The sequence below is a fragment of the Mytilus edulis genome, chromosome 10 (assembly GCF_963676685.1).
Source record: "Mytilus edulis chromosome 10, xbMytEdul2.2, whole genome shotgun sequence".
In the NCBI taxonomy this organism is placed as follows: Eukaryota; Metazoa; Mollusca; class Bivalvia; order Mytilida; family Mytilidae; genus Mytilus; species Mytilus edulis.
This window is the reverse complement of record NC_092353.1, coordinates 9,149,683-9,176,981: the sequence shown is the minus strand read 5'-3', so window position 1 is coordinate 9,176,981 and position 27,299 is coordinate 9,149,683. Positions and strand designations below refer to the sequence as shown.

General features: G+C 31.4%; 1 protein-coding gene across 1 annotated transcript; it reads left to right on the top strand.

Moving 5' to 3' along the window:
• Positions 1–718: 718 nt before the first annotated feature.
• LOC139493327 (uncharacterized) lies at positions 719–21,250 on the top strand. Its single transcript, XM_071281644.1, has 7 exons — positions 719–890; positions 2,635–2,781; positions 4,218–5,948; positions 13,606–13,760; positions 15,044–15,270; positions 15,711–15,815; positions 19,475–21,250. The coding sequence occupies exons 3-7, from the start codon at positions 4,232–4,234 to the stop codon at positions 19,746–19,748; spliced, it is 2,478 nt and encodes an 825-aa protein (XP_071137745.1). The 5' UTR covers positions 719–890; positions 2,635–2,781; positions 4,218–4,231; the 3' UTR covers positions 19,749–21,250.
• The last annotated feature ends 6,049 nt before the right edge of the window (positions 21,251–27,299 follow it).

Below are 27,299 nucleotides of genomic sequence, written 5' to 3'. Positions count from 1 at the left end.
AAACATTGAATTATATCCATCTAGTTTGTAATATTCTAGCCAGAATTCTACAAAACTAATAACGTACAATGTAGGTTAATATCAGCAACGTCTTTGACACTTTTGAAAATAAGTGTTGATAAATATTTTTCACGAATTATGTCCCATGGAAATATTATTTTATTTCAAATTTAATTATAGTCTTTACCAAGTCAAGAATTTTTATGACAGTTGTCCATTCGTTTGATGTGTTTGAGATTTTGTGTTTGCCCTTTGATTAGGGTCTTTAAGTTTTAAATGTTTTAAAGAACAACACAAACGTGTTTAAAAGTTATTGCCCTTATAACCTCGATATATCGAATATGTGCAACATGATTCAGATTATCAAGCGATTTCTCTGCAAAGAGGTTTATGACAATCATTTATAATTGCGATCTTCAGTTTCTTACTCTTTTCAATATCTTCTGGTGATGAAATTGATGCACATTAGAAGGAGACTCCGTCGGAAAATAGTTATTCGGTTATTTTAAATAGTTTAACCTTTAGTTTTTAGTGCACTTCCTGGGTGCACTTCACAATATTTTGACAAATGTCTTTGTTACAATCATTCCTCTATAGCAAGCAATGTTGGTCGCATCGTTTTGTCTTTGTAGTATTGATGTTAGAATCCCAGTGTTTAGGTAAAATGTGTTCCATTTTCGCCATCGACAAATTTCATAATGTTATCATTTTTCTAACTCATTGACAAAACAATTCTTGAATATCAGACTGGGAGTATGCCTTGCGCTCCATATATTTTTTGAATTACTCCCCTTTGTAGTTTGTTGGTATATTTATAATTTTACCATCCACGAGGAATCCCGTTGGTTCTTTTACAAATTGTTGTCAAACTTTGGTCCTCCACGGTGTAGGTATGTTTTAGTCAGTATATATTAAGATATATAGTGTTTGATCTGGCACAATATGCATATAAAGCAAGAAATGTGTATTTATAAACATTCATTAGGAGAGTTCAACTGTTGACTGTTGTGTATTCACACATGTGTGTATTATTTGTTAACCAGAGCGATATATCATTTCTCAAAATATATAATACATTTTGAAATACATTTTGGTATCCAGATCTGTAAAAGTAAACAAATTTTACCTTTTTTAGAGAATACAAAGGAAAAATATACGGAACACTGTTCGATACATTATTTTTAAAGTGAATGATTTTTTCAAATTTCTAAATACCGCATATTGTTGTATATTTCATCCACATCAGTAACATCGTGCTTTTCTAAGATTAAAACAAATTGTTCTTTTGTTAATAAAAAGTTTAAAATATCTATTAATTAATTGAACATGTTTTTAAAAATGAACTGTCAAATATATGCACTTTTAAAATAAGATTTGTATTGTTTTAGAATTTATATTGCTGCTGACGCTAATATAAGTCCTTGTACAATAATTGTCTCAAACTATGTATTGCTATGGAAGTGCAATCCCAAAATATTTCTGAAATATTGAATTGAAATTATTTCCTAAGTCAAGTAGGAGTACTGATACAATACCAGTATGATGGACAAATTTCATGCAATTTTAATTACCATCAAAAGTATTAACTCGAAGCAACTCCACTTTCGGCCAATGTTAATTGAATTCGATTAATGTATTGTATTACATAATTGACTAGACACTTTATCACACCTCTCTATACACAATGTCTTACCTCAATAGTCATTATAATATATATATATATAAATAATAATAGCTGTAAAAAAGAATATGTGGTAAATGGCCTTGCTTTGATTTAATTTACCAAGAAATCAACATTTGAAAATGTGTTTTTGAAAGAAAAAAAATCGCCAGGTTAATAAATCAGGGGCCTGTTTATCGAAGCTCTCTTAGGATTAGGACGTGTCCTAAGACCAGCTTAGGACACACCTTAGTCCTAAGTTGGTTTATCAAACATGTCTCAACTTAGGAAAATTCTAGGAATTGTCCTAACTTTAGGATACCAATTTATGTGTCTTAAGATGGTCTAAGGATAGTCCTAACTTTAGATATATTCAATTTCGCCTTTTGATCATTTTCACACGTATTGTTGTTTTTACCAGTAGTCAAATAGTTTAAATATTCCGGATTTATATGAAAAATGCACGAGATTTGTCTTTGGACTGTTAAATATTGAAACCTTGACACTTCGAATTCAACGCACTCAAAAACATGTAATGATTTTTACCGATTATATATCTAGTTTACAATTAGTTTGTTAAATTTTTATATAATACGTAGTTATTATTTTTGTCTTATAATTTATTTTACACAGCTTAAATGTACCAATATTATACAATAATCATTTATTATCGTTAATGTAACACTAATAATTAGTTTCTAATTAACTATATTTGAAAAAACAAAATTATTGATAAAATATGATATCATATTGAATTTTTTCATATCTAATTTGTATTTTCTTTTCCACCAATACTTAAGACATCGGTTAGGAGGTCCTAGCTAAGATATTCCTACGATAGCTTCGATGTGCATGCTGAGACGTGTCGTAAGTCGGTCCTTACTTTATCCTAAATGCTGTCCTAAGAAATTCTTCTAGCAATAATGTAACATATATTGTGTCCAATTAGGTTAATTTTACATATTGTATTTCAGATGATATCAATAACTGTGACCATGCAGAAAAAGTATTCCCATTATCTGCTGCATCTGCATCTGCAACGTATTCCATTTCACCAAATTCAATACTCAATATTTGATGTTGTTATATATGATCCTGCTTAGTCTGCTGATATGAAGAAGGTAATTAATAAAGACAATTGTTTGCAATACAATCTCTATATAAATCACTTTAATATTTTTCGCCAATTTGATATCATGCTATTAAATGTACTTTGTTTCAAAAATCAGCCGAATCATCCAATGTTTTTTTCTCTGAATGTTAAGATGAGGTTGAGTTCTAAGTTGACGACATATTTTTAAACTTATAATGTGTGATATGACTTGAAGAATCTTACAAAAACATTTAATTCACCTACTGTCAACTTTTGATATGTAAGTTATTAACATTACCAAAAACATATGAGTTTTTACCTTTTTTGTCGTTTATGATAACTATTATGAAAAAAGGAACTGAGAGATACCTTATTTTTTAAAAGGTCATATTGAATTCCATGGCTATCCCCTCCCATAGAAATGTTCTTTCTATGCCCCATGTATGGGCATTATGTTTTCTGGTCTGTGCGTCCGTTCGTCCGTCCGTTCGTTCGTCTGTCCCGCTTCAGGTTAAAGTTTTTGGTCTACTGGGGTATAAGTAGTTTTTGATGAACTTGAAGGCCGATCAACTTGCAATTTAGTTCACATGCTACCTATGATATGATCTTTCTAATTTTAATGCCAAATTTGAGTTTTGACCCCTATTATCACGGTCCACTGAACATAGAAAATGATAGTGCATATGGGGCATCCGTGTACTAGGGACACATTCCTGTTTTATATCTCAAATGTCGTTCAAGTACAACTGGCCTCATTATGTTTAACCTGAAACAGGTATCGATATGACGATAACTGTCAGTCGACTCTTAAAAAGAGTGATTACTTTCAAAGGAGAAGGTTCAGTAAGACCCCTTTTTGGCCCCAAAATATAGCAGTTTTACAAAGTTGTGAAACTGTAATCTTTAAGCTATTTATTGGAAAGTAGAATGCTTCTGCTACATAAATATAGGCTGTTTTTGACGATACCATGTACATATATCGTGTACTAACATCATAAAGTCGTGCTAAATTACTGAAATCTTCACAATTTTAGCATTTTAGTTAAATTTGAGACGGTTTTCGACTTAAATGAAAGTGGCCGCATTCGTGTTTATCCATAATATTTAAATGTAAGTTGTATTTGATGATAATACATAACATATATAAAGGTTGAGGATGAACACGGATGCGGCCACTTTCATTTTTGACAAAAACCATCTCAAAAGTGATGTGTTTTGGCATATTTGATAGATTTTTCATATTAAAGCTTGACAAAACCAGTTAAAATCTTTCACAAAAACTAATCAAATCAATTGAAATAGACATTTAAGTGTTTAAAAAGCGTCCAAAATCTTTCGTTAGATAAGCCTGAAATTTGAGGCCAAAATCAGCCCTTACCGGACCTACCCCTTTGACTGCTTGCTTCACATGTATGCAGAAAGATTTGGTGAAGGAATCATATGCTTGCTCTTTTTTTAATTCAGATTGTTAGAAAACGATGGATGCAGCCGAACAAAACCAAGAAAACAAATCTGATCGTCCATCAGTTCACATTGATAAGCATGATGATAGTTGTAATACTTCAAGCAATGAAGCCATATTAAGTTTAAATCAGCCAACCTCCTTGCCCCCAGATACAGTAAATGAAACTGAAGAAACTGGACCAAACGAGTTACCAAGTGATTTTATATCAGAAGGCAAATTGCACACTAATCAATGTATACAGAGACCAGATAATGATTGTATATGTGATTTCGCTGCTTCGAATACTGATGTGAAATCCAATTCGTCGAACTTAGTAAGTATCGAAGAGCTTGTTGCTCAAACGGGAGATGAAACACAAAGGTCATTGCAACAGAGGAACAGTAATATATCTTTGCTGTCAGATGTAGGTTCCGCATGTGTAGGATATTTACATCAAGGAACAAATTCAGATAGAAATGAGTTTACTCAAAATTCAAAAATAAACAGAGAAAGTGGTTCGAATAATTTAAGTGAGAAAAAGAATAACAAAAAAAGTGATCCTAAAACTACACATTTTTCAGAGAGGATAATTCCGAATTCACAAGATGCAACTACTTTTAAAGAAGATAGTTTTGATACTTTTGCCAAAGTGGTATTTCTTAATCCGTCAATATCCCCACTTTTAGCTGAGGAAAAAAGAATAACACAATCAACAGATAAACCTCACTCAGCAAATAATACAATGCTGCAATATAATGACTATATGTATAGTTTAAATGCTCCTAGGACTGGCAATTCAAAATACATTTCATCTTCTTCTACTTCACACACTTTTAAGCAATTTCCTGGAGGAACATACACAGCTGCTGAAACTAGTTGTACGCCCAAGGTAACATCATGTACAAGATTTGTACATAATGAGATAGAAAACGATTCTGATACTGAAGGTTCCACAAATAAGGCCAGATCCGGCATTCAACCACAACCAAGCACACCATCATCTAAAAACTTTCTTCCCGGAATATTAGACGAAATATCTGCTGAAGATATATTTACTTCTACATCAGAAATAGATCAAGCTTCCTTCTTAGTTTTGGAGTGTAAAAATCAAACTGTGGTCACAGAAAATAACATTCACACTGACGTCAGCAATAAAGATGTCATGCAAAATACGTCTTTGCAGAAAAATGTGTACAGTCATTTAAATAATTCTTCATTTTCTAATTATCAAATTCATAATGAGGTTACAGGTAATGTGCAGAGACAAATTTCTTCAGACACTCCAAATAAATATATTGCTCACCCAATTGAAAATGATGGAAATTATAAGATGATTTTAAGAAATAGATCTTTTTCATTTGAGAAAAATCTCAACATTCCAAAGAAAGTATTTACAGACACATTAAGTTTTGATAACAGACCATTAAGGGATGATTTTTCTGCTTATTATAATGCTCTTGATAGACATAGTTCAGAAGATAATGACGATTTGGATTCAATTGACACTGAATACTTTGATGAGGAAGGTCCGGAAGATCATTTTACAGTTGTAAGGATACACAACTCATATAGCTTTGGTAATGATAATGCAAACATAGTAAATGGAGCTTTGAAAGGCAATATCCATCCAACAAATGAATTATGTACTTCTAATTTAGATGACATGAAAAAATTACAAATGTCTAAAGGCAAACTGGAGACAAAGATTAGAAAGGAATCTAAAAGGACATTCGTCCCAGATTACTTAAAAAGTAAGTCATTTTAATTACTTCATTGTTGAACAATATTGTTTATTTTAAATGGAAGTAACCTTATATATATGTAAAACTGTCCAATTACGAGACACCTCATAAGAACAGGACATACTCTGATAATATCACCTTTCAAATAATTGAGATTAACCAAAATTGGGACTCCGAAAGGAGAAAGCAGAGAGAAAGGTTCTGGATGCATCAGCTACGTACTCTTGAACCTGATGGACTTAATGAGAGGGATGAAAAACAGTTCTACCCAAAACCAAAGGAATAAATCATGAATTTCATTCTATTTATTAATAACTAAAACAACTATCTGTTTAAATTTAAACATTGTTATGTACAACAAACGGCAAAAAATATGTTTTATATAGACCATCAATCAATATGTTAAACTTTTACACAAATATTGTGTAGCTCAAGCTACAAAGATATTTTTTGTCATGCACCCGATTTCACCTAGTTAGAAGCACACGCCCGATGAAGTTAATTTGTTTAGCGAAATATTGCGTGAATAATATATAAAACAAGTACACACCCGTGATATCGCAGGTCCGTGACTGAATTAAAGTATATATCTATGCGCAAGCCTTATTTTAGTATTAGTACTGTCATCTGATAAAGTCATGCCGATTATAAGATACAAAATTTTCTCTGCTTTCAAATCTTTCTGTTTAAACCCGTCGAACTGGAACTTATCAATTATTGGTAATATTAATTATTTGGAAAACAAAAGGTCCTGGAATGGAGTATTTTTTAATCAACAGCATTGTCCTATATTAGTTATAAATAAAGTTGAATTCTTTGATTCGCTGTTTTACGTCATGCCCGCTAACAAATTGAAACTTATTTTTAGTCCAGATTTTTAGTATTCGTATTGTTGTCTTAGAAAGTCTTACGGATTAAAATACTACAATAGGTAACAATTTGACAATTTAGTAGTGTCAACCCTGTGATTATGACCCGTGTATATAGCATATTAATCCTGAATACACCGTTTGGTGATGCGCCTGTCAGATGCGGAACGTACAGATAAGGTAATAGGTAACAGGTGATTATACTATTTGAATCGGTATCGGACTCGACCCGGAACTTCCTAATTATTGGCAATATTAATTACGTTGAAAACAAAAGGGCATGGAGTGGTGTAATTTTTAATCTACACCTTTGTACTATATTAGTTGTATATAAAGTTGAATTCTTTGATTCGTCGTTTTTACGTGATGACGGCTGACAAATTGGACCTCGTAATTTTAGTATTATAGATATAACAACTAATTTTATAAAACTAATTAGTGTGTTAAAGTTTCATTCTTAGACACTTATATATATATAAAAACCCTGCTGACTGCCATATATATATACATATATATGGCAGTCAGCAGGGTTTAACAACATCAGCTGTTCAAATGCGTTTTGTTGAAATATACTTTTTCACTTTTTTTGGTCCTTTAGAAACTGTTGTTTGTGCTGTATCAAAATTTGTTTTACATGCACACGTATAAAAAATGCGGTTTTTATCCAACACAAGAAGACTATATCAGTTTGATTAACTTGTGTCTCATCCCTTATGTACATTTAAGCAAATAAAATATGTTTAAACTATCAACACAGTTATAGCCTATCATATGAACACGTACTTCTTACCCTTCAAAAGCACATTAGAGTTTCCTCACCTAAGTGTTCCACATTAACTTATTTCGATAATTTGCGTCAGTGAGCAGGATAATTACTTGTTCAAAACTGAACTCTACTTTTTCTTCTTGCTAAATAATTTAAACTTTCATAATTGAAACAAACAATGCACTTTACATATATAAAATAAATAGAGATTAATACATTAGTAGTGTATGTGGGACAGTATGAGCCCCATACAGGTTGACGTCGGACGCGAATGCTATATTTGGACATGCACGCGGACGTCGACTTTATATTTGGGCCTACGCGCGGACGCTGACGGTATATTAGGGCATAAATAGTTATCAAAGGTACCAGGATTATAATTTAGTACGCGGACGTCAGAGTTGGACTGGACATTGGGATGCATACCTAAGGGTATGACTCGCACAAACGCCGTATTTGGGCGCGAACGCCGACGCTATAGTTGGTCCTAAACCCTGGACACTATACCTTAATGTTTGAACAGGATACCCTCCAAGGTGGACGCTTTTAATGACTTCACACCCTTGAAAATGGACGCGACTTATTTTTTTCTGAACGCTTATCCTTTAAGCGTTCATCCCCTGACACATAAATCTGTGATAATTTTGAAAAGGAATAATTTTACCTCAGGAATAGATCACCTTAGTTGAATTTGGCATAACTTTTAGGAATTTTAGTCCTCAATCTTTTTCAATTTCGTACTTTATTTATCTATTATTTTTTTTTTTTAACTTTTTTGGATTCGAGCGTCACTGATGAGTCTTTTGAGTACGAAATGGCGTCTGGTGTAAATACAAAATTTAATCCTGGTATCTATGATGATTTTATTGTACATCAATATGGCGCGTTTACATACACCACTTACTTCGCCCGCTTAAATTACAGTCTTCGTACCAGAAAAAACCTTGCATGGAAACAGATCGGACTTCAATGAAAGTTCTACCACTTAGATAAGTAACTGCTTATACATGTTTATAACAACTGTAAGAATTTTTCAAGATATACTATTTATATTAATCAGATAAACTGTCACTCAATCCAGTAGGCGGTACTAAAAATGGATGCACGTGTAAAGATAATTGTATTTAAATGTTTGATATCAATACATAAAATGTTTATCTTTTTCTTTTTTAGTTTTTGGATTTCTTATCTTATTAACATGACAATCGTGAAACATTCAGTAGTATTGCTTTCCGACTTATTTGAACCACTTATTTAATATCATGTGGTGATGATTAAAATGACACCTCAAATAATTAGATTAAGAGAGAAAACACATCTGGTGATTAACAATAAGTATCTTGATACACTTTCTTTCAATAACATGTTTACAGGTGTACACTATTTCATCTGCTCCTAATTAACGGACATAAGCAACAGTTATAAAAATATCGTCTGTGACATGAAATATTTATCGTTTTTGAAGTTTTTCGATTTCTTATCTTATAAACATTTTACCCCAAATAATTAACTAAAAGGATGGAGCACGTCTGGTAATTAAAAAGGAGATATCTTTACAAAGGATATGTATGCAGACATATTCTATTTCAACTGTTTTTAATTTACAAAGATTTTTTTTAAACAGAATTAACGCGAATAAATGATAGGGGATGGAGGAAATTTAAGAAACTCACTTCTAGAAAAAAAACTTTTAAATGTTCTACTTTCAAAGCAACAATACTTTTATATCATTTTAGTACATAAAATGAGAATTTATTATATTTGAGAGGAGTACAGAGATAAAAAGGTTACTTAAAAAATAATGACAAAAATATTACTTTCATAAATAAGTTATTTCATACATCTTTAAAAGAATTAGTACTTACAAATATTTAAGGAATAACTTTAATAACTTATTTATGAAAGTAATATTTTTGTCATTATTTTTTAAGTTACTTTTTTATCTCTGTACTCCTGTCAATTATAATAAATTCCCTATTTTATGTACTAAAATGATATAAAAAGTATTGTTGCTTTGAAAGTAGAACATTTAAAAGGTTTTTCTAGAAGTGAGTTTCTTAAGTTTCCTCCATCCCCTGTCATTTATTAGCGTTAATTCTTTTAAAAAGAATCTTTGTAAATTAAAAACAGTTGAAATGGAATATGTCTGCATACATATCCTTTGTAAAGATATCTCCTTTTTAATTTAATTTACCAGACGTGCTCCATCCTTTTAGTTAATCATTTGGGGGTAAAAGTTTGATCATATGATACAAATAAAGTGTTTCAAAGAAGTAGAAAAGCAATAATACTGAATGTTTCTCGGGTGTCATGTTTATAAGATAAGAAATCGAAAAACTTCAAAAACGATAAATATTTCATGTCAAAGAGGATATTTTTATGACTGTTGATTATGGCTGTTAATTAGGAGCAATTAAAATAGTGTAAACCTGTAAACATGTTATTGAAAGAAAGTGTATAAAGATACTTATTTTTAATCACCAAATGTGCTTTATCTCTTGATCTTATTATTTGAGGTGTCATTTTAATCATCACCATATTATATTTGTTAAGTGGTTAAAATAAGTCGGAAAGCAATACTACTGAATGTTTCACGATTGTCATGTAAATAAGATAAGAAATCCAAAAACTAAAAAAGAAAAAGATAAACATTTTATGTATTGATATCAAACATTTAAAAACAATTATCTTTACACGTGCATCCATTTTTAGTACCGCCTACTGGATTGAGTGACAGTTTATCTGATTAATATAAATAGTATATCTTGAAAAATTCTTACAGTTGTTATAAACATGTATAAGCAGTTACTTATCTAAGTGGTAGAACTTTCATTGAAGTCCGATCTGTTCCATGCAAGGTTTTTTCTGGTACGAAGACTGTAATTTAAGCGGGCGAAGTAAGTGGTGTATGTACACGCGCCAGATTGATGTACAATAAAATCATCATATATACCAGGATTAAATTTTGTATTTACGCCAGACGCGCGTTTAGTACTCAAAAGACTCATCAGTGACGCTCGAATCCAAAAAAAGTCATACCATATGTATCCTAATGTCAAGTCCAACTCTGACGTCCGCGTTTATGCCCAATTATAACGTCGGCGTACGCGTGCTTGTGTAAATATAGCGTTCGCTTCCGACGTCCACCTTCATGGGGCTCATACTGTCCCATATACACTACTTACATAGCCTTTTCCATATCGGCCCGGGTATCATTCCGAGACCCCCATATCAGCCCTCGACGAAGTCGAGGTGCTGATATAGGTCGAGGAATGATACCCAGGCCGATATCGAAAACACCATGTATCAATCTCTTTATCATATACTTACAGCAATTGTTTTAAGTAGGGCAATTAAACAAATGAAATATCTAAAGCAGTCAAAAACTTTACAAAGTCCAACATAAAATACGCTATAATTGTCTAGCAATAGCTGATCCTGTAAATCCATGATAAACTATCATCATTGAGAAAATGTATATCATTGGATTTAGTCATGTTTACATCTGTTTTTCAATAACAGCTGGTTCTGTACAAACAGATATACCACTGGATCCAATACACCCATTCGCTATTTGTCCGCCATAAATGGACTTCACAAAATTTCCCGTGTAATGTTGACGTCATAATAAAACACATCTGACACCACAATGGAAAAGTAAACAGACGATACAGAAATAACTTTAGGTAACTTGCACGAGATGACCCTGATATGGGTTATCAGCCCGACAGGGAAATTATGGCTTGTGCACTTCCGTTCATTACACATATGCCAAAGCTATCATATCAATGCTAAGTATATGATAAGGTACTTTATATCGTGAAGTAGACAATATATGCCCTCCTTTTATTCTTACCTTTCCCTTTGCCTGAAAATATAACATAGGAGTCAAATGAAGTGTTGGACTTTTATCTCAAACACTATAGCAGTTAGAGCAAACGTGACATGGAGTTATAGTGATCAATAAGTCCAGATCTATCTGCTATGAAATTGGACAATCCTTTGTAAGGTTACTTTCCGAAATAGGTTTTTTTTATTATTTTTTTTTAATATAAGAGATACAGAGTAGGTATAAATTGCAAAAAAAAATCTACAAATATTAGTCAACATGATCAAAATAGTCAAGTAATATAAAAAAAAAAAGAAGATGTGGTTTTATTGCCAATGAAACAACTCCCCACAAGAGACAAAATAACAATGACATTTAAAACTGTAGGCAACACTTACAAACTTGTGTGAATTCTCATTACTATAAGACGTGTTACGGTACTTATCTATCCCAAATTCATGTATTTAGTTTGATGTTATATTTGTAATTCTCATCGGATTTTGTCAAATGTGTTGACGTCTTTTCTATTATATTCATGTGTTATGGTAAAAAAAATATATCACCCCCTTCATTTATTAGATTTGATTTAGTTCAATGTAATCTGTACGATGTTTTACGTTTGAAGTTAGATTCAAAACAAACCGAACATAGCTATATAATACATTTAATTGCTACCTTAGTTTAATATTAATAAGTATTGTAATGTGCATTGTTATTATTATAAATGTAATACTAGTATCAGTATTTAGTTCAAATATAATTATAAATCAATCCTAATTCTATCATACTTTTGAGATATAGTTTGAGTCATTCTAATGTGACGTCATTTTTGTGCTGTTCAGAATTTCAAATGTGACGTAATTTTTTGTGTGACTTTTCACTTCTTCGTATGTGACGTCACTTTTTTCACTTTTCGCGTTGAGGCCTTGAAGTCGGATGTGTCTACTTTTTGTGTTGGTTTATGTATGTATCCGGGTTTTGTTTTCTGTAATTAGTTAATACTTCAGTCTTATCATGTATATCTTGTATATTCATTTGTTAAAATTTACTGTTTGCAATAGCATAAATTGTTCTAAATAATAAGGATGTTCTTATCTCAAGCAGAAAACCTAGCTAGCCGTATTTGGCACTTTTTTGAACTTTTGATCCTCAGTGCTGTACTTGTACTTGTTTTGCATTTCGAACTTTTATATTTATATATTTTTTTCGAACTCTGGGCGTCACGGGTAAGTCTTGTGTGGACGGCGCGTTTCTGGCGTATTGATTAAACCTGATGCCTTTTGTTAGCTATTATTCATGTGTTTCTTAGTCTAATATTTTCTCCTATTTATTTGTATTGTAATCCTGTAATATTGTGTTGTCATTTTAATGTTATATTTAACATTGCTATTAAAGTGCGAGGTTTGGCATGCCACAAAACCAGGTTCAACCCACCATTTTTTTCTTTAAAAATGTCCTGTACCAAGTTAGGAATATGGCCATTGTTATATTATAGTTCGTTTCTGTGTGTTACATTTTGACGTTGTGTTTCCGTTGTGTCGTTTGTTTTCTCTTGTGTTTGAGTGTGATTTAACATTACTATAAAATGTGTCACGGTTCTTTTCTATCCCAAATTTCGTGTATTTGGTTTTGATGTTATATTTGTTATTCTCACCGGATTTTGTTTTATACTTAGTCCGTTTCTGTGTGTGTTACATTTTTATGTTGTGTCGTTGTTATCCTCGAATATTTAATGCCTTTCCCTCAGTTTTAGTTTGTTACCCCGAGTTTGTTTTTTGTCCATGGATTTACGAGTTTTGAACAGCGGTATACTACTGTTGCCTTTAGTTACAATCTTCTTTTTATTTTACATATTTTGTAAAAGTTGTATTTCTTTTTTTTTTTATTTTCTTCTCTGAAACTACTTTGAAAAATACTTAAAAACTTCAATTGAATGTTACTGAGGATGTTTAATTTAACGATTGTATTCGGGGATTCAATCCATTTAAAAACATGGTGGCAATGTCTAAAGATAGAACATAGTGGTCAAATGAAGGTTTTTGCTTTCATCTCAGAAACGAAAGCAGTAAGAGCAAAACTGACATAGGTGAAAGTGTGAAACAGGTTTAGCTCTACATGTCATATACTTTTTAGACTAATAGGACAATGTATTGTTGAGTTACTGACCAGGCATAGTAATCTATAAATATTTTTGTTTCACAGATATGTGTGTTCCAAGGCAAGGAAATCTCAACCTTAATGGACAAACAAGAAACACATGCACTGTTGATTTGTTGACAGTGATCTTTATACAGTTGACCTTGCTGTCTGGTCTTATCACCTACTTCATTGCGTCACAAGCACCTGTTTTTAATACTGTAAGTAAAGAGTACCAATTTTCTGAAAGACTGTAGGATCGTTTACATAAATAATTCAACAGCCAGTGTGATTAAAAAAACTATTATATCTATTATCCCCACCTCAGATCCCCACAGCTCATTTCGGTGTAAATATTGTTATTTTTCTAACATTTTTTGTTAAAATTAACAATAGTATTAACACAAATTTGCTAGGCACAGGATGAGAGCTATTGTTTTTTTTAAGCACGGACTGCAGAGCTAAAATTGTTATAAGTTGAATTTAAACATAAAAACAGAATATGAACAATTTTGGATCAATGTTTGCTGAAATATTAGTATACCAGTATAACTTCATGGTATGTTGATAATTAACATTCTGTTACATATTACAAGATAACTAGTTCCCTGTAATTTTAAACAGACCACAAAAACTGCACAAAAAAAAACCTACCAGCTACCCTGACTTTGTACAAACACCACATGGAGTAGAGATGAACGCTATTAAAATTTATGTGAACAAACCTTCCCCATGTCATTTAAACACATTACAAAATGGATGCACGGTTCTAAAGGATGACCACTAAAATGAAAAATAAAAGATAACATATTAATTTGAATAACATGATTTACATGATCAAACTGTCGTCTATCGTTTGATCTGCAATACAATCGTATCGTCATTTATCAATGTAGTCTATATCATGCTTATACCATGTTATAGTTAATAAGGAATATACACATGTATGTTATATTATACTTTTCATATTTTCGTTATCGAGATTCCAACCTGAACATATGAAAATATGTACAGTAGCAAATAAAAAAATGACTATTGCAATTAATTCGTTTTACCAAAACGTGTTTGATTGTGTCAAATTATCTTGAAAACTATAAACGCTAGAGAAAAATGTTGAAACAGAAATATTACCATAACAATCTTAATCTACAAATTAGCCAGTTGTCAAATGAACCCTTATAGGACTGAAGCTTATTGCTTTTAATGGATAATTTTTGCACCATTTTGCGAAAACAATACAAACTATAGGGAATCCTTTACTAGTAAAATTATTTGATCTACAAATAATTCAAACATGTTTAAAATCGTCAATTGATGACAAACACATGTATTTGTTATTCAAAGACATTTCTACCCATGTTATATATATAAAAAAAACAGATACAGAGAAAGTGTTAAAAAATATTGTTATAAACTATATTCATATGGTATTTTCTATGTTTATTTGAAGGCTACCTTGAATGATAAAAGTTCAGATGTATACCAAGTGTTTATCTTGTTTCAGGTACTTCCAGAGTTATTCACACTTTTTCAGCAGCAGAACTTTGATGATATACGTGAAGCATGGGCAAGACACCTCCCAGAGAGAAACATGAACCTCGATTTCTTTGGGAGAGATAGAGATATAATATGTCCTCCATTCCGGAAAATTGGTTGTTTCATTCTGCATACTGAAAGGTTAAGCAGAGATAAAATTGAGGTTCTGAATTTTCACCCATGCATAACATTATCGTAAGTGATGATTCTATTCGTTTATTCAAATATACTTCATGTGAATTGTTTACATTTACACAATACACATGAAGGATACCAGGAACTACACATACAAATCATCGAATGAGTCCTTTAAGCTAAAAGACATAAAAACAAACATTAACTTGACACATGCTCACACATAGTCCCTCTTTTTGTCTGTAGAAATGTATTTATATAAAGCTAATCACATTATAAATGATAAATATACTAAGCAATCAAGCTTTATATCTGCGGATCACTATTTAGAACTAGAGAAAAAAAAACTTTACATAAAAAAACGTTTTTCTTGTTTTCCATTTCCACTGACTTTCTATGCTCAGAACAGCTGTTTATCAAAATAATATAAAGGATTAAAACAGTGTTGATAATTTTTGTTATCTTGTTTAAAAATCTATTATTTAACTTTTTATTTGAAGTGCCAGACTTGAAAATGGTTTGAACTGTTCGTTATTAGAGAATATGGTAAATTCTGCTTTTCTGGAAAGTAGCGATTCAGGTAGATGCTATGTAGACACACAAGAGTAAGTTTCTCTCATTATATATACATGTACTAGTAGTTATTCACAATAGCATTAATTGTCCAAAACTCAGAATAATAAGATTTTTCATATGTATCATTATTTAAAAAGAATTGTGCTACAATTGAATCGGGGCGTAAACAAATGTAGTAGTACGGAAGCCGTAAGGGGACACACAAAACATTAGAAAATAATTTTTTTAATTCGAGATCACGATAAAACATTACCGTTTTACCGAGATCTCGATAAAAAATATATCATTATCTCGAGAAAACGAAACTGTTATATCGAGATCTCGTATTATTAGATCGTTATCTCGGTTTAATATATCGAGATCTCGATATAAAATATATCGTTATCTCGAGAAAACGAGACTGTTATATCGAGATCTCGGATTATTATATCGTTATCTCGATTTATTAAAACGAGATCTCGGATTATTAAATCGTTATCTCGGTTAAATATATCGAGATCTCGATTAAAATATATCGTTATCTCGATAAAACGAATCTGTATTTCTGAATTCGTCATTCTGATGTTATCTTACAAATATTCAAATTAATATCAGAAACAAAAATTCAAATAAAATTGAGAATGGAAATGGGGAATGTGTCAAAGAGACAACAACCCGACCATAGAAAAAACAACAGCAGAAGGTCACTAACAGGTCTTCAATGTAGCGAGACATTCCCGCACCTGGAGGCGTCCTTCAGCTGGCCCCTAAACAAATATATACTAGTTCAGTGATAATGAACGCCATACTAATTTCCGAATTGTACACAAGAAACTAAAATTAAAAAAATACAAGACTTACAAAGGCCAGAGGCTCCTAATTTATGACAGGCGCAAAAATGCGGCGGGGTTAAACATGTTTATGAGATCTCAATCCTCCCCCTATACCTCTAGCCAATGTAGAAAAGTAAATGCATAACAATACGCACATTTAAAATTCAATTCAAGAAAAGTCTGATGTCGAAATACGCGTGAACATTAAGAAATAGCTTATTTTGAATAATGGAATCGATATTTTGAAAAATGGAATGGACTGCTGCAATCCTTCAGCCCCTAATTACATACATACCTTATACCTTATCTAGCTTATTTATAGAAAACGAAAGACATATAGTCAATATGTTCCGCAACGCTTATTAGAGGAGTCACACAGACCCTTCCACCCCTTTATACACTACTTGAAAGCTTATAGAAAGAGGGATACAATGGTATATTAATAAGCTTTCGAATTAGGTATACTGTATATTTGGAATTAGGGGTTGAAGGGTCGCGACAGTCTATTCCAATATTCCAAACATCCATTCCATTATTCAAAATTGGCCATTTCTTAATATTCACGTGTATTTTGGCATTTAGGTCCTCAGTAACCTCTCTAACTGTCATTGCGGCACATACTTTTTATATCATTTTGTTCCTCTTTTAATAAGCTTTCAAATGGTGTATAAAGTTTTCCTTAATTTGTGGCTGACGGGTCGCTGATGTTCATTCCATTATTTAAAATAACCTTTTTCATAATGTTCAGCCGTATTTCTATTTTTAGGTCCTTCAATACTTCTCTAATATGCGTTGCGGAACATATTGACTATATAACTTTTGTTCCTCTATTATTAGGCTTTCAAATGAGGTCTATTAACAGCAAAGGTAACGTGAAAATTAAAATAAAGAATACGTTGAGTATTTTAATACTTATATATATATGTTTTGGTATTCAGGTCGTCCATACATTGTACAAAGGAATTTCGGTTAAAAATAGTTAGGGAAATCCACTAGTTTATTCTCTTAAACTAAATAAATTAATGAATTAAGGTAAAAATTTTAAAGAATGCTTTGCATTTTTTTTTTTATATTAATTTGAGTATTTGTTAGATAACAACAAAATGACGAATTCAGAAATACAGTTTCGTTTTATTGAGATACCGATATATTTTTATCAAGATCTCGATATATTTAACCGAGATAACGATTTAATAATCCGAGATCTCGTTTTAATAAATCGAGATAACAATATAATAATCCGAGATAAATCGAGATAACGATATAATAATCCAAAAACTCGATATAAGAGTTTTCTAGAGAAAACGCAACTGTTATATCGAGATCTCGATATATTAAACCGAGATAACGATTTAATAATCCGAGATCTCGATATAACAGTTTCGTTTTCTAGAGAAAACGCAACTGTTATATCGAGATCTCGGATTATTATATCGTTATCTCGAGAAAACGAAACTCTTATATCGAGATCTCGAATTATTATATCGTTATCTCGAGAAAACGAAACTATATATTAAACCGAGATAACAATATAATAATCCAATATCTCGATATAATAATCCGAGATCTCGATATAATAAATCGAGATCTCGATATAATAAATCGAGATAACGATTTAATAATCCGAGATAACGATTTAATAATCCGAGATCTCGATATAACAATTTCGTTTTATCGAGATAACGATATATTTTTTTTCGAGATCTCGGTAAAACGGTAATGTTTTATCGTGATCTCGAATAAAAAAAATTATTTTCTAATGTTTTGTGTGTCCCCTTACGGCTTTACAAATGACCTAAAACATTACGTTTGTTATCAGAAATGCGCGTCTGGCGTATTAAATCATAATCCTGGTAACTTTGATAACTAACTACTGGCCCATAGGCCCAGTCCGTTTTTCGTATCACTTTTTGGCGGTCGATGTTTGTTTACTTTTATAAATATCTGATCCGCTGAAACTATATGACTAAATTTAATCAAAATAATTATTGAGGTTTCTTGTTTTAAAAAAAATGTTGAGCTTACCCAATTGATCATTTACATGATTAATATTAAAATTGTAAGGGGCTACATAAAAGGTCTGGAAATATTGCCCTTAAAGGACAAATTTTGCCTTTTTTGGGGCCTACTATATATATACATCTTGAATACTAATAGATACAGAGAAACTTTAAATTTCAAAAATAATTAGCGAAACAGGGTCTTGGGGGGGGGGGGGGGGGTCATTACTAGTTAATTTAAATTGTAAAACATACAGAGATACCAACGTTTTTAATCAAAAATATCGCCAAGACAATATCTTCAACTAAGACAATGTGGATGAGGTCGTCCGACGTCTCCTCTATGGACTTATTACCCTTTAATTGCGAGTTTTGTCATTATTTTTGCGTTTTGTCTTATATAATAAACATTATTATGGACAAATATAAACTTTAGATCATAAAAATAATTGACAGGGCAAAATCTATATTCAAGTTAAATATTGCGGATATAGTTAGTAGAAAATTACTCTTTATAGAACTGATTGCCCTTAAATAATGATTTTGTTACCCTTTTGTGTATTTTGAAAAAACTGAACATACAGAAAGAATACCAATACAAAAGTGTTTACAATATTGGAAAGTGTCCTTTGTTGAATATACACATATACGTAGGTGAGCGGCACGGGCTCTAAAGCATCATTCAGAGTAGTAAATTTAGCTGTGTCATAACATATTTTAATGATGATCCAAAAAAAAGTTGAAATAAGAATAAAGGTTTTTACTCTTGACATGCAAACTGGAAAAAATATTTGCATTAAGTTAACTTTGCAATTTTGAGTAATTTCATACTTTTGATCTGGATTATAAACTGATTTTATTTCATTTCAATTTTAGACCAGATTTGCTAGAACCACCCCCAATGATCATTGTTGATATCAGAGATGCACAAGTTAAAAACCGTGATGTTGATCTCAGAGGGACCATAAACATTGGTCCATACTGCTACATAGTGGGAGGATTTAGTAGCCTGTACGAACAACATTATACAGAGACAATCTTTTTAGTTGATGGTCATTTTTTTACGTATGACAATGAATGTAATGGATTATCGGAAGTGGAACATGTCCTTGGAGAATTGTCACTGATATTTTTGTTTAGACTTCAGTAAAAAGCTTCCAGACATTATTTTAAAGTGAAATTAGTATTGTGGTGGAAATTAATTTATATAAACAGACATATAGTGAAATGGTAACATATTTCTAGGATGACTTGTATTTAGAAGAATTCTTTGAAAAATAATTGTTTTCAGTTCACCCCTTACTGTTTTCCTCATACTTTATATGCAGTACACGTAATGCAAGGGTATTTTTACCTGGACATTGATATTCCAGTTACTGCATTGAAACCATATTGTGTTCATAAAAATAGTATGCTCAAATGTACATATAATTACTGCATTTATTAAGTACTTATGGACTTTATGTTTCAACAATCATGTAGATGTTGTTTTTGATTTAATATATATATATATATATATTAACTGAAAATAGTGAATAACAAATGTGCATATGAAGTATAAAATATAAGGTCACAAAAAGCGTGCCAATTCAGTCATGAAACAAGAATGTGGCCATAGTAGACGGATTCCTCATCTGCACTAACGTTTTTTGTACTCAGTGTTACGTAAAAATGGGACAAAAGCTCTAATTGTGCATTAAAATTTTAAAAAATCATATCATAAGGAACACGTGTACTAAGTTTCAAGTTGATTGGACTTCAATTAACTTCATCAAAAACTACTTCTACCAAAAACTTTAACCTGACTGAGGACAGACGGACGAACGAACGAACGGACGGACAGACCAGAAAACATAATGCCCATCAATTGGGCATAAACAGTTATGGCACAGTGACCAATTTGTTGTAATTAATTGTAAAATTTTATATAAAATTCGACCGAAATGTTTCATTCACCACATTGCAGCTTGTAGTATAAAAGCATTAGTGGAACGTAGAATACAGATTTTTTTTTTTCAATTTTTTTAAGTGACAGTAAATAATGAGGAATTGTAAAAAGCAAGTGTGCCTCAGAAGCTAATCATATTTTTTGGTTGATCAAAGATCATTCCATGTTATTATATAATATAACGTTTATTACTGTGTAAGAACTCACAAGTATTGAATTTAAATGTTAAAGTTTGAATTGAGTTGTGTGTAGAATGCATAATTCGTTTTGATAAATTGATCACATTAATCATGCTAATGTGTTCGTTTTTTTATTTATTATGTAACTATTTAAATTTTATTTTATTTCAGAAGTATTTTCCTTTACATTATTAACATTGATTGTGATGCTCCTTGAAAAGTCTTTCATATTTTATAGATTCGCTTAGAGTTGTAAATTACATAGCTAATCCTAATCAATAACAGTTTTATTTTCTGATTTAGGAATTTTTATTTTGTATTGTTCATTTTTTAAAGAATTGATCTCAGTGTTGAGTAACTTACTATGTTATCAGGAGTAAAGTTTGTTTCAGGGACTCTATTTGATAATAGTTTATTTCAAATCTGTGTATAGATGTGTAATATTTTTATTTCAAATACAGTTTTTAGTTTGACTGTCATGGTGGTCTGCATTGCACTGAATAAATTAAATGACATTTGGGCCAATTGTTTTTATATTTTCTGTCTTTTATTGGCACCGATTTGGTTGTTTCATGTGCTCCAATTAAATTTTAAGTTCCATTTAATTTGCTCCTTTTTGCATTTGAGTGCCTTTTGTCATGGCATAAAGAGGTTGTAGTGTCCTTTGATATTTTAAAGGCTGATAAAAGATTTGTATATCATTGGACAACTGATTATTGCTATACTCAATATGTTAGTGGATGTAAAAAGTGCTTTGAACCTTACAATTGACTACAACGGTTTTGCTCGAGATCCTACTTCCATCTCCCGATTGTGGGCAGGGGGCTCTACAGTTATATGCATGTTTTGATTGATAATTCATAATATATAAAATTGAGAATGGAAATGGGGAATGTGTCAAAGAGACAACAACCCGCCCAAATAAAAAACAACAGCAGAGGGTCACCAACAGGTCTTCAATGTAGCGAGAAATTCCCGCACCCGGAGGCGTCCTTCAGCTGGCCCCTAAACAAATATATACTAGTCCAGTGATAATGAACGCCATACTAATTTCCAAATTGTACACAAGAAACTAAAATTAAAATAATACAAGACTAACAAAGGCCAGAGGCTCCTGACTTGGGACAGGCGCAAAAATGCGGCGGGGTTAAACATGTTTGTGAGATCTCAACCCTCCCCCTATACCTCTAACCAATGTAGTAAAGTAAACGCATAACAATACGCACATTAAAATTCAGTTCATCTATATTTGTCTAGCGGAAGAGGTTTATAATTGCAATTGCCAACTTTTGACATGTTATTTGCAATTAAATAAAGAAAATATTTATTGATCAGCTACTATATTATTAATATACACTGAGATATAGTTCCTTTGTAAATAAAACTTTACCGTATATGAATTTATGTGAAAAACAGGAATATACATAAAATTATATCTGTTGATGAGAATTATCAACGTTCTTTATCACTATTTAAAAGTATTTAATGCATTTGTAAGTTGAATAAACTTGATACACTATGATTATAAATATCATAGTTGATTCCAACACTTGTTATCAAGACTGCAAAATCTGTTTCGCTAACGCGAGACGACAGGATCATAGATTTCGTTGGCAGCGTCAACATATAGGTACAGCTAGTGTTCAAAAATTTGATCTAGATTTTTCAATAACGTGTCACAGACAAAACGGATAAACCTACATGGAAGTTTATGAAATTTGGACAGAAACTTGTATATCATTAAAAATTAAAAAAGACGTGGTTTTTTTTGCAGAGAAAAGACAAAATTTACATTTGTGTAAACAATAAAAATAACAATATACTTTATTCGGAAACGCTCAGACACATATTTACATGTGCAACAAGAGGCAAAATACATAGTCATTATTATGGTTACTACAAAACAATGTTAGTATATAATCATTTAAGTTACAATATTTTAACTTATTTCTCAATAAACAATGATAAATTTTTAAGAACTTTGATATTGCAAAATAAAAGCAGTCTCTTCATTTTCTCACCACATGGATAAATGCGGTAGTTGAGTCACTTGTAAAGTTAGTGTTATAATCACCTGATATTCATTAATTTAGGTTAACGTTGGTTACAATTGTAATTTTTTTGCTGAAACAATAGAAAATATGCACAACTACAACCTTGGCATTTTGTACAATCAAATGTATAATATGTTTATTCCCCACAATATCATTTGACAATGTACATGATGTAAGGTATTGAATACAGATTTTTTTTAATGAAGATACCAATTCAAATAAAAATTAGTTATTTAATTTTTAATGCCCCTAGCTCTCTGGAAATTATTAAGTCCAACTATATATACTACAAATTCCTTTGAATATTCCTATCTCAATACATGTCAAAATTATTTGATTGAATAAAGTAGATTTTTAAAAATCAGAACTCCTACTGAAAATTGAATTGGTTTCCGTTCTGTAATTTTTGTTTGCCTCAAACAAATGTTTTAATAAGGATCAATAAGAATAAGAATACTTTATTACTCCAATTATGGACCCTCGGGTATTAAATTTCATACAATGATTACAATGATGTGTGTTATAACAATGAAATAATAAAATGAAATACATCACAATCGAACACTGAACAGTTACTGCATACACATGGAAGAGAAAGTAATATGGGAGACAATCAATTTCTGTAAGGATTATTCCCTTTTAAACGGATATGGTGTTTTGGGCTGCATAAAAATGAAATGCAGCCCCAACTGATTAGATATAAGGGTATTTTTCTCCCATGTACACACAGCAACCATTTACTAGATATTCATGTATATAATTCTATTTTATTTATATAATTGCAAGAATATGATAAGCACCTTAGAGATTTGACTGCAGTTTATTTAAAATGCGTATATAAGCATTTACATATTAATAGATGAAATATGCATACATATAGATAGAAAAATGTGTATTTAAATTAATTTTTTGAATTTAAAATATAATTATATATATATATACATGGATAAACTAAAAGAGATTTAGCCATTAACATAATTTGTGGTCATTAACCATAAAAATTTTGATTTGCAGTCTAAGTTATTAAAATTTTGACAGTGCTCATTAGTTTCTGCAAACAATGATTCCGGACATTTATTATACAATGGACAGTTTATTAAAAAATGAAACTCATCTTCTATATCATTTAGAGAACAAAAATTACAAGTCCTCTGTGACCTTTCTATAGGTTTGTTCTTATGTCGCTCTTTTTCTACTCGTAATTGATGGGCACATATGCAAAATTCACATAATGTTTGTCTTGATTGAAAACTTTGAATATCAAGATATTTTTATACGTCCGAAGACACATTGGTTTCCGGATAATAACTTTAGTTTAAGTAAATAGATCTTCATGAAAGAAGGTTCAATACCACAAAAGGAAGGTTGGAATTGATTTTTGGGATGATGGTCCGAACCAATTAGGAATTAGGGGCCCAAAAGGGGCCCAAAACAAGCATTTTTCTGGTTTCAGGATAATTACTTGTGTAGAAGTATTTCAATTGCTCTGAAATCATACCGCAATGTTTAAATCAACAAGTAGAAGGTTTGAATAGATTTTAGGGGTTATGGGGCCAAAGTTTAGGAATTAAGGGCCAAAAAGGGTACAAAACAAGCATTTTTCTAGTTTCAAGACTAACTTATGTGTAATTGTATGGATCTCTCTGAAATTGTACCACAATGTACCATATAACAAAGGGGAGGCTGGGATAAAGTTTTGGGTTAATTGCCCAAAACATGTAGGAATTAGGGGCCAAAAAAGGGCCAAAAAGATGCATGTTTCTAGTTTCCAAACAATCATGACAATAACTTGTGTTTAAGTGTATTGATCTCTTTGAAATTGTACTACAAGGTTCAATACTGCAATGGAAAGCATGGGATTGAGTTTAAGGGTTATTGCTTCAAGGGGGTTTCAAAAAGTTGGGGGTGGGGGATTTTTTGTTTACCATTTTTTGTAGGGCTTCCTTTTTGTCAAAATTTTTCAAATTTCGAATTTTGAAAAGTTTCGAGAAGAAATCTTTAATTGCACAGTATTGTGCAATAGATCTTTGACCACATTAATTTTGTGACAAAAACCTATATTATGTCAAAAATTTGATCACAATCCAAATTCAGACAGAATCAAGCTTGAATATTGTGACCAAATTTGCCCCAACTGTTCAGGGTTCAACCACTGGGGTCGTATAAAGCTGCGCCCTGGGGAACACCTGGTTCCATTTGGAAATTACTTTTATGAGAAAAATATATATTTAGCTTTCCAGTAACATTATCTTTATCATTGAACCATGCTTTTAAAAATAATGTCTTTAACTTTTTCATAATAAGTTGTTTTAATTTATTTATTGAATAATCAATACAATATGTTTCTTTCAATTCAAGCTTTTGTAAAATAAATTTATCAGAGGAATACCATGTCATAGTGTTATTTTCATGCATATTTTTGTTACATAAAAACGCTTTTTTCAATTACATTTGAGTTACAGTGATGCAATCTATGCAGATAGCTTATCATAGATATAGCAATGTTAAAATATATAGGAAATGTACCTTATTCCGATTGTACAGCAACATTTGTACTTTTATCATTTAAGCCTAAAATATGTACAGAACTTTAAGTTCATTTTATCAGCAACATTATTCTGCTATATTTTTTTTTAAGTTCATTTGTAGCATCTTATTTACAAGAAGCAGAGTTGGTTTTAAACATTCCCCATATCTCTGAGCCATACAAAATAATAGGTTTAATGGTATGGTCAAACAGGTGTAAATTTGTTTTAATACTAGCATCTGAACCAGATAAACAACTAGTACACACAATACTTTTTACCACACAATACAAATCAAGTTTGAATAGGAAAGTATCAGTCAGACCCGTATAGTTGCCCTTTTATATCGTTACGACAAGCGGGGGTATCATCTGTGTCCCATGAAAACATTTCCCATGTGTTCTTGTAATACTACAACAATGACATAAAATTGTTTATCCTCGGTGTCACAGAATTTTTATCAAAAAGCAATAAACGATCCTCGGATGACTTGAGTTAGAAAAGTTTCATACTGTGAAAACTGTCTAATTACGAGAAATTAAAAGGTGACAGGTAGGTGAAACTTACATAAATGAAGAGATAAATGAAAAATGAACAAATTAATACCCGATTTATACAATTCCAATGCCGTTAGTTGGCACCAGAAGCGACGAAGCAGGTTACCTATTTTGGACGGGCAAATATCAACGTTTTGATATGGGACGAGCTCTGAAGTCCCACGGCCCAAGCTTGTCTGGCAAAACAGTCGTTGGACGTCAGAGTAATCTCGGACTAACCAGTCCTATGAGTAAACATAGAAATACTCACGGATTAACCATTTACAAGCTTGTTTTATCAACTAAAAAGTTATTTTTCTGAATATAAAGAAAGTGTAATATCCATTTTTTTATATGTTCACCAAGATTTGAAATTATGCACATCACTCTTCCAGTCTTTCCCTCAATAATTTCGATTACTCTGATTTTCAGAAAAAGAATATTGCTTTTCTATGAATTTCATAAACTGCTAAGGGTTCATTTTGAAACAGAAAAATAGAGCTGGTTTGAAGTGAAATAATAATAAAAACTATGACTTTCTATGATTAAAGAATATTTGGCATGCGTGTCAATGATACAACTCTCCATCCAAGTCAAAATATGTAAAAGAAACCATTTTAGGTCAAAGTGCGGCCTTCAAACTCCCAAATGACTAGTAAAAAACAATTCAAACAGGAAAATCAATTGTCTAATCATCATAAAAATACAAGAAACGATCGAGGAATAATTATAAACCACATCAATAAATGACAACCACTGAACAACAGGTTTATGACAGGTGCAAACAAATTCAGCGGGTTTAAACGTATTGTTCAAAATGAGCATTTACCAACTCTCATGTGCCTAGGAAGCTACATTATTAAAGGTTTAGAAATAAGATCCAAATGGGAACAAAATATATAAAATATTTTTATTATTATGAGATTTGATAATAGTTATGTAAGACACATGTTGTGTTAGGCTCTGATCCTGTCCATAACGTTATAGTATGGTATAAGGTTTCTGTTTATTTTTTTTTTCCAATCATATTGTGCATAATATTGTTGCAAAATGATGCCCTTTATGGGTTCTTGATTAGATTCATAAAATTCTCATCTTATCTTATCTTATTGTTGTCTGCTTTATTCAGTTCCATTATTTCCTTCGTTAAATGTTTCTAAAATCACATGTTAAACTCTTTCGGCTAAAATCACTTGTCCACAGTAATATTGTTGTAATGGTTTTCTTTACACAAATGTCTTACAGAAGTTTAAATGAAAAAAATATATTACGAAAATAAGAAATATAAATGTCCAACTACCTGTAGCTCAAACGGGCTGGATCACAGCATCGACGATGATTAAACACAGTGCAAACACTTAATATTGAAGAAGTTTGGTGAGACTTGGTACGTAGATATGTCATAAATAAAAACTTATGTTCTAGAATTTCAAGATAAATTGATTATGAAATAGCTAAT

Coding starts and splice junctions, on each gene's coding strand:
- LOC139493327 (XM_071281644.1), top strand. CDS start 4,232: ATGGATGCAGCCGAACAAAACCAAGAAAACAAATCTGATCGTCCATCA. Junction 13,761..15,043: donor AAGCACCTGTTTTTAATACT/GTAAGTAAAGAG, acceptor ATCTTGTTTCAG/GTACTTCCAGAGTTATTCAC. Junction 15,271..15,710: donor CACCCATGCATAACATTATC/GTAAGTGATGAT, acceptor TTTTATTTGAAG/TGCCAGACTTGAAAATGGTT.